This window comes from Cheilinus undulatus, linkage group 6 (assembly GCF_018320785.1).
Source record: "Cheilinus undulatus linkage group 6, ASM1832078v1, whole genome shotgun sequence".
Lineage (NCBI taxonomy): Eukaryota > Metazoa > Chordata > Actinopteri > Labriformes > Labridae > Cheilinus > Cheilinus undulatus.
Genome location: NC_054870.1, coordinates 7,115,593 through 7,123,780, shown reverse-complemented (window position 1 = coordinate 7,123,780; position 8,188 = coordinate 7,115,593). Strand labels below are relative to the sequence as shown.

Here is an 8,188-nt window from a genome sequence, read left to right as displayed (position 1 = left end):
AAAGTTGACAATAAAGTCAACAACTTTTTAAAAACTCTAAACATTGTTACCACGAAAACACTCATCTTTGGGCAGATTTTTGTTTTCTTTCATCAAAAATGGTAGGAAAGTGCAGTCCGAGTTGCCCAAACATTTTGGCAACATTTGGAAAAGTGGGCAGTCCTGGTGAAGAGCATGGGGTGTATAATCTTGGTGCATAATTTCACTCGTTTACTAATCTACCTGACAATTTGCCCCCCCTCACTACTTCCATCCTTTTTCCCAAAGGTTGCCAACTTAATTGCTCAATTTAGCTACTGCTCTCTCTGTGTGACTGAAGATCATGAAATTTCTGTCCTTTCTGACCCCACAGCAGACTAGAATAACAGATTCGATCATTCTGAAGCAGAGTGGATTTCAGAGGAGAGAACAGTTTGATGACTACAAATTAGAAATGTTGCCAATGTTTTTGTGCAACAAAGACCAAGTTGAGGAGTTTGTATGCAACTTATGGGACTTGAAAAGAAAAAATTACCTGGCAGTATGTTAGAGATGCATCTGTTGGCCTGATATTGGTAATGGCAGATTTTAGTTTAGTTTTTTAAATGTTGGCATTTCAGATATCAGCCACGTCGCAGTAAACGGGGTCGGGGCCTAGACTGGCCTGTATGCAAACGCCAAAGGATGGAATGTTTAATAAGCTTTGATTACATCATCTTTTAAAGGCAAGGATGGAATGTTGCTGAAAGTGAAGATGTTAGAGGCTTTTACCCCCATCTTTGCCAAATAGTGTAGTTGGCAACTTTTGGAAAAGTGCGGAACTAGGGAGGACTGATGTTCTTGTCATTCATCTTCCACCAATCAGAAACATTGCTTTGACACTCTAGGATTGTGGGTAATGTGCCTTAAATTCACAGTTGCAAATAAAGCAGGTTTTTCCTAGAATTAAGTGGATATTATACAAATGTGCATCTTCTACATCAGTGATTCCCAACTAGTGGGTCAGGACCCAAAAGTGGGTCATGGAGCTGTTTTTAGTGGGCTGTGAATTGGAACCTGAAAAAGCAAAGAGGTAAATTATCTTGCATAGTGCACAGATGTTGTAGGCAGACATGCATCTAACCAAGTTTTAGTCTCTTTATTGTGATTAAATCAGCTCTGACTCCTGATGATGGAGGGATGTATGATAGAAGAATACCGCCATGTTTACCTGCTAATATCATTCTCAAAGCAGGAGTTCATGCTATCATGGTTTTTCTGCAGTGTGGTAAGGCTGGTGAGCCGAGGATGAGACTTCCTCAAACAATAGTGCTCTGCCTTCAGGAAGCAAGGATAACAAGTAAACAAAGACGTTTTTATTTTAGGGGTCAAAGCATGTGAAGAAACAGCAAACTAGAATAAAAAAACACGAGCATTGGGTTTTTGAGGACCAACACGACATGTCTGGTCTGTCAGCATTCCTGTGAGGGGAGGAAACCCAGACGCTTTAACTCATCAAACCTGCAAAACTCTGCATTGGAAACACTGTTATGTAACCGTGAACAGCGTTAAAGACGACCCAGACACAGGCTTTACACAGACAGTAAGGGAGACAGAGAGTAAGGAGGGTTTTCTCTAAAGTATACCAAAGTTAACTGGGAAAGATTCTGAGCTCATTATTTACCTCACAAAGCTCAACGGTCTTTCTGTGATGGAATGTTGGTGAAGCTGGGGATGTTGGGGCCTTTTTCGCTCTGTTTTTGCCGATAAAAACAGGCCATAATTCACAACTCTTGGAAAACTTTGGGGACTTGGCAAAGAGCAAGAGTTTCCCTAGCTTCCAGGATACATGAACCTTAGCTGGAACTCTGGCTTTACTTACTCTCAAAATCAAACTCTGGCTTTAGTTACTCTTTAAATAAACTCTGGCTTTAGTTACTCTCAAAATCAAACTCTGGCTTTAGTTACTCTTTAAATAAACTCTGACTTTAGTTACTCTTTAAATCAAACTCATGACAATAATGACCCAGTATGAAAGGGTTTTTGTTCCCTTGAGCTGTTGGCCTCTGCTCTGTCATCTTCACAGTTAATCTCCTAGTCGTCTCTATTAGAGATGTTGTTATGGGGTGTGTAGATGAAGGGCAGGGCTTGGACGGGTTAACTTCATTATGATTGAACACCAGTGAAGTTTTACTGTTTGTCTAAAAGAGCTGTGAGGATCACCACACCCAGTCTGGCTCACTGCTGCTTCAGTCACGCCAGCCTTCTCTCTGTTTACTTCCTCCCCGTCTTCCTCTCTCTCTCTCTCTCCCTCCCTCTCTTCTCTTTTACTTCTTTCTTTTCCTGCTGACTTCAGACTTTCCAGCCCCTTCTCCTGTTTTCTCTTTCTTTGTTCTTTCTTGCTTTTTCCTGTCTTGCTTGTTTAGGTCTATTTTAGTTTGATTCCTCCTAGTGTTCCCTGTACATTTGGCCCACATTTCCTTACCAAACCAGTCTTACAGTGTAAACTACCTTCATTCTTTTCTTTGTGTTTTCCACCATGCTGCAGCTGGCTGTGTTTGCTCTGCCGTAGGTGAACAGGCTCAACCTTTATCCCTGCCTTCATCCATGCAAATCAGGATCACATCAGAGGGAATGAACTTTAACATTCACCGGTCTGTTAAAGAGTCAGTGGATCTGCAGAAACACCAGAATGTGTCTCTATGGACAGAAACACTCATAAGACTGTCAATGTAAGCAACACGATTAATCAGAAATCAGCCGTTAATCTGTTAACGACATTAACATCAGTACCAGTTAATCTGCTATGAAAGACTCTACTGGAGTCTTGGATCATGATATTTGACAGTCACTGAACACTCACTCATCACCAGCCCCACCCACTTTCCAAAACTCTCCAACTATGGCCTACTTTTTGGCAAAAATGGAGAGCTAGGGCCCCAACATCCCCAGCTTCATCAACATTCCATCCTTGCCTTTGATGATAATGTCATCCTTGATGTCTATAATACATTCAGTCCTATGCTTAAAGTTGGTTCTCTTTTGGTTTAATTTCAGGAATCCGTTACAGCATGGACGTGTGCATGGATGAGGTGAAAGCTCTGGCGTCCCTGATGACGTACAAATGTGCCGTGGTTGGTGAGTGCACGCTGCTGTTGATCTGTCTACTTTAAGAGGTAAAGGTGAACACGACCGTGATGTTCTCTGTTTGGTTAGTAAAGTCTGAATATTTGGTGATAAATGGATAAATGGACCTTAAGACCACATCTCCAGACCAGCTATCAGACCACTCTAACAAGGAAGAGCCTGGTGGTCTTCATCACAGATTCTAGCCTCATCACTGGTCCTGTATACAGTTATCATTATTAATATTATTGTCATTATTATTGTTATACTTTTATTATTTCTATTATTATTAGTAGTAGTAGTAGTAGTAGTATTGTTGTTATTAATATTATTATTATTATACTATGTAGTTTAGTTCAGCTCTCAGTCCTGTAATTAGTTTTTTTATTTTTATTATTGATATTATTATTATTGTTGTTGTTGTTGTTGTTGTTATAATTATTAGCAAAAGCACTACTGTTGTTATTATTATTATTGTTGTTATTATTATTATTTTTGTTATTATTTTTTTTTATTATTATTATTGTTGTTAATATAATTGTTGTAATTATTATTATTATTATTATTATTATTATTAATATTATTATTTAGCTGGCTCAGCGAGGCTGCTGTTGATCTTTCTCCTCTTTAACAAAATGTTGTGTTGCAGATGTGCCGTTTGGCGGAGCCAAAGCTGGAGTCAGGATTAACCCGAGGAAGTACTCGGTAAGTTTGAATGTCTCTCTCTCTCTCTCCTCATTCACTCCATTCTCACTCTGCTCTCTCTCTCTTTGAGTCATTGTAACTAACTCTTCATGTTCTAGACTCTCTAATCTTTATTGATAGACTGCTGAGGCATGAAACAGTGACCAGTTTTTTAATTTATATAATATTTTTGCCTTTATTTTGATAGGACAGTTGATTGAAGAGAGAGACAGGAAATATGGGGAGACAGAGTAGGGGGAAGACATGCACCAAACGTGTACTGAGACCAGGAGTTGATCCTGCAACCATTGCTTTCAGAGCTGTAGCCTCAGTAAATAGGCAGCTGCTCTACCCACTGAGCTAAACCAGTGATTATTGGTACCGGATTTAATAACAGTAACATGGATATCTTCCACTGGTAGTAAAACTGTTCATGATGATCGTTAGATCTGGTTTTGATAATTTCCATCTGTAGTCCCTGGCAGGTTGATGGTATGTATAGCACAGAGTCCATTAAAAATCAGACAACACCAAAATCAGACAACATAGACAGTACAATAAAATACAAAGACCCAAATATAACAATACCTAGCTTTAGACCAGAAATAAATTGACCATTGCCGTTAAAGTGCATAAGGAAGACGATAAAGTGCTGTAGTGCTAAAGTGCAAGTGTGCTGATATATTGCACATGATCATGAGTGTATTTAAGGAAGTAATTGCACATTGCCCTTGGCCTGGTTAGTTAAAGTGCTAATATTAATGCACACTACCCTTTTGCACATAGTTAGTTTTAACAGATGTGTTTATGCATAGATTATTGCACCAGAAAAGCATACATGTCCATACTTGTACTTTTTTATCACATTCAGCCCACTGTGACTCCACTATGATGAAACTATGCTCTGATGGGGATAGGTGTCTAACTATTCCTCCTCTAATACTACTGTAGTCTCTTTGTCTCCGGGCAGATTTGGACTGTGACTAATGTTTGTTTGACCTTCACTCTCCCTCGATTTTTCTTTGTTCGCTGCTGTTCACACATGTGCAGCTTGGTGATCACCCCTGACCTCTCCTTATGGAGGAATTCCAGGAAGTAGATTCACATTAAACAGAGGTTAAAAGCCTTTTTTCTCCCATCAGCAGGTCTGAACTCATCTCTGCAGAGATGGAGTCAAACTAAATATAAATAAATAAAGGTCTAGATATGGTCCTCGGTCTGCTGGAGGACTGACTGATCCTCATAAATCAGTTAGCTTAGCATCACCGCTCACACAAAAGGACTGAGATCTTTCTAGATCATTCTGTCTCAGTCAGCAGTAGGTCAAAAGTGTTGGAATCTTTCCAGCTGATTGGTTCAGCTGTTATGTCCACCAACATGGTCCAAATGTTTCCGTCCAAAGTACGTCTGCACGGCATGGTTGTTTTTGACAGTTCAGCTACAGGACGACTGAGCATGTGCAGAACTCACCAGAAAGAGGATATAAACTTCTGAAAGCGTTTTTGCTTCACTAAACAGGAGAGTTGTTGATGCTGCCAAGATCTGTTTATGTGCTGTATGTTAATAAACAGCAGTCTCACTGCAGTACCAACTCAATATCAGGGGCCCGTTTAGTAATTTGGAGCTCAGCTCAAAGAGAATCAGAACTCTAACAGCCCTAACTACGTCTAACTGGTATGCTTCATTAAACCACAATAGACCAGTTGTAAAAAAAAATCAGCAATCCTCATCTCTCTGTCATTAGATCACAGATTAGGACACAGGTAAGAGCACAGGTCAGAACACAGATTAGGACACAGGTAAGAAAACAATGGTAGGATACAGCTTAGAACAACTGTTAGAACACAGATCGATTTGTCAGCGATGCAGGGGCCAAACCCACAAATAAACTACGCTAATATAACGTATTTTGCTCTAATTAACATTTTATTGTACCTGTGTTGATCATTTTAAAAGAGTTTAAATTTTTTGGCCAATAACAGTGAAATTAGTTCCTACTGCAGCCACCCATCTAGCCTACATTTCAGGGACTGTCATGTTACTATCACTGGGTTTGGTACTAGTATACTGCGTTGTGATACATTCAAAACACGCGCAGGAAACAGGCCTTTTGTATTGATTCTCAGGTAAGAAAAATGCATTTTAAGTGGAAAGCTGAGGCAGATTTAATCAGGTCTGGATTGATGAGTATGTGTTCCTAAAAATGGCTAAAAGGTGAATGGACAAAAATGGATAAAATTTCAGGTTTTTCTTGCTAAAAATCATCAAGAATATTGATCTGTTTCTATGTTTGATTTAACACCTGTGGAGACAGAAGACAGATAAAACCCAAAAACCACAAAAGCATTTATCCTCTGCACATTTTCTGAATTTAGTAATCTTTTGGGGGCTGGTTTGGAAGCTACAGTCAGGCCTGTTATGATCAGTATCAGATGTCTTTGATTATTGATGTGTGGGTTCAGTATAAATTTGTGTTCAAGTGAAGGAACCAGTGACCAGTTGACCGAGGTGATCTAGACGAGCACTCATACCGTCACTCTCATACCTGGCTAGAAACGCACTGACATTTCTGAAAACGCCATCAAACACACCATAACTGGTGACATTGACACTTCAGAAAATCTCTTTGGGGGAACACTGGAGCAAGTGCTGTTTAAAGTTTAATAAACCAACCATAACTCTCATGGTTCATGATGAATACCAGCTCAGACTACATAAAGTCTGGTTCATGATGATGATGTTACCTTGTTTTTGTTGTTTTTAGGACATTGAGCTGGAGAAGATCACCAGGAGGTTGACCATCGAGCTTGCCAAGAAAGGCTTCATTGGTGAGAAACCGTCCTTTAGAACAGAGCCCTACTGTTAGCCTCTGTTAAATTCAGTTAGCTTGTTGTTAGCCTCTTTTATATTCAGTTAGCCTTCTGTTAGCCTCCGTTATCCTTAAAGTTTTATTCTGTTGCTCTGTCCTTTGGTGTGCTGATGCCTCTATGTTGGTGATAGCTGAACCCTGAGGTGTTCCTTTTTAGGGTTTATCTGTCCTTTAGAGGTCCTCAGGCCTCACAGTCAACCCTGTCCTCTAACATTCGAGCCACAGGAAACAGCCCTGCCCTTCTACCAGACCTCCAATCCCCTGGTGGAGGTTTGTCACTACCTGGTAGTAGTTATAGTTAGTAACTGCTTAAACCCATGACAGCAGAGCAGTAGATCCTAACATTCTACTTCATGATCAGAAACATTTGATCAGTACGCTGGAAGCCCCCACATACAATCGCCAGGGCTCGGTGGATTAACACCTACGCTGACATTGTCGATATGGAGTTATCAGTGGCAAAAATGAATGGTGCTGGTACAGAGTCTATTCAGACATGGCTGGAGATGGCAGATGTGATCAAAGGGATATTATAACAACCATTTCACATCCATATTCACATGTATAACATTTGTGACTGTACTTGAATTCATGTGCCCTGTGTGCACTGTGAAGAGATCCAGGTGAGGGGTTAAGGGGTGGGGGGTGGGAGGTCGCCAGGTCGCCAGGGTTTTTATTTTTATTCTTGTTTTTATTATTTTCAGCTTATTAATTTTTATTTCCTTCAGCTTTCTTTTCATTTTTGTGTACCTCTTGGTACTCTTGTTCATTCTGTAGTTCTTTTCTGCTATGTTTAAAATTGTTATGTTTAAAGTAAACTTGAAATAAAAAGTTGATCACAAAAAAAAAAGAAACATTTGATCAGAACCACCAGAGCTGTGGAGTACTTCTCTGATTAACAGGTCCTTTAGATCAGGGGTGTCAAACTCAATCACAGCGGGGGCCGGGGTCATAACAGGGTCAACATTTAATCGTAAACTGTCATTTGCACCAGTAAAAAAATGGGGAAAACTAACTGAGCAATGATGATAATTTTTTTAGATTTAAAAAAGTAAAAATGCAAAGTTCAATGGCTCAAAATCTGAGATTAAAGTCTAACTTATTAGTTCAAAAGGTCAAAACACAATAGAATGCCAAAGTTGGGAGTTCTAAGAATGGAAATATAACATTAAATTCAAAATCATGAGTTTAAAAGGTAAAAACATGAGTTAAAATGTTGAATTGTGAGTCATAAAGGTCAAAATGTGGGATTAAAAGTCAAAGCTAGGAGTTGAAAAGGTCAAAAGATAAGATACCAGTGGGCCAATTACAATAGAAATATGATATGATCTTGTGGGCCGGGTACAACAGCACCATGGGCCTGATTTGGCCCCCGGGCCTTGAGTTTGACACCCCTGCTTTAGGTCTAAACAGAGACCAAAAAGACTGGACCATGTCATCAGTACAGCTTTATCAGAGCCTTATATTTGTGTGTATTTATGATACGATTGATTCTGTTAAACACGATCAGTGACTTTCATTGTTGTTGCGTTTATGCGTCTGTGGAGAGGA

General features: G+C 39.6%; 1 protein-coding gene across 1 annotated transcript in view; it reads left to right on the top strand.

Annotated features, from left to right (window-relative positions):
* The window catches only part of LOC121510820 (glutamate dehydrogenase, mitochondrial-like), a 28,147-nt gene that overhangs the window by 2,558 nt on the left and 17,401 nt on the right, over positions 1–8,188 (top strand). The window contains exons 2-4 of the mRNA XM_041789067.1: positions 3,016–3,096; positions 3,734–3,789; positions 6,533–6,596. Coding sequence (XP_041645001.1) covers positions 3,016–3,096; positions 3,734–3,789; positions 6,533–6,596 — 201 coding nt within the window. The remainder of the gene's footprint in view (positions 1–3,015; positions 3,097–3,733; positions 3,790–6,532; positions 6,597–8,188) is intronic.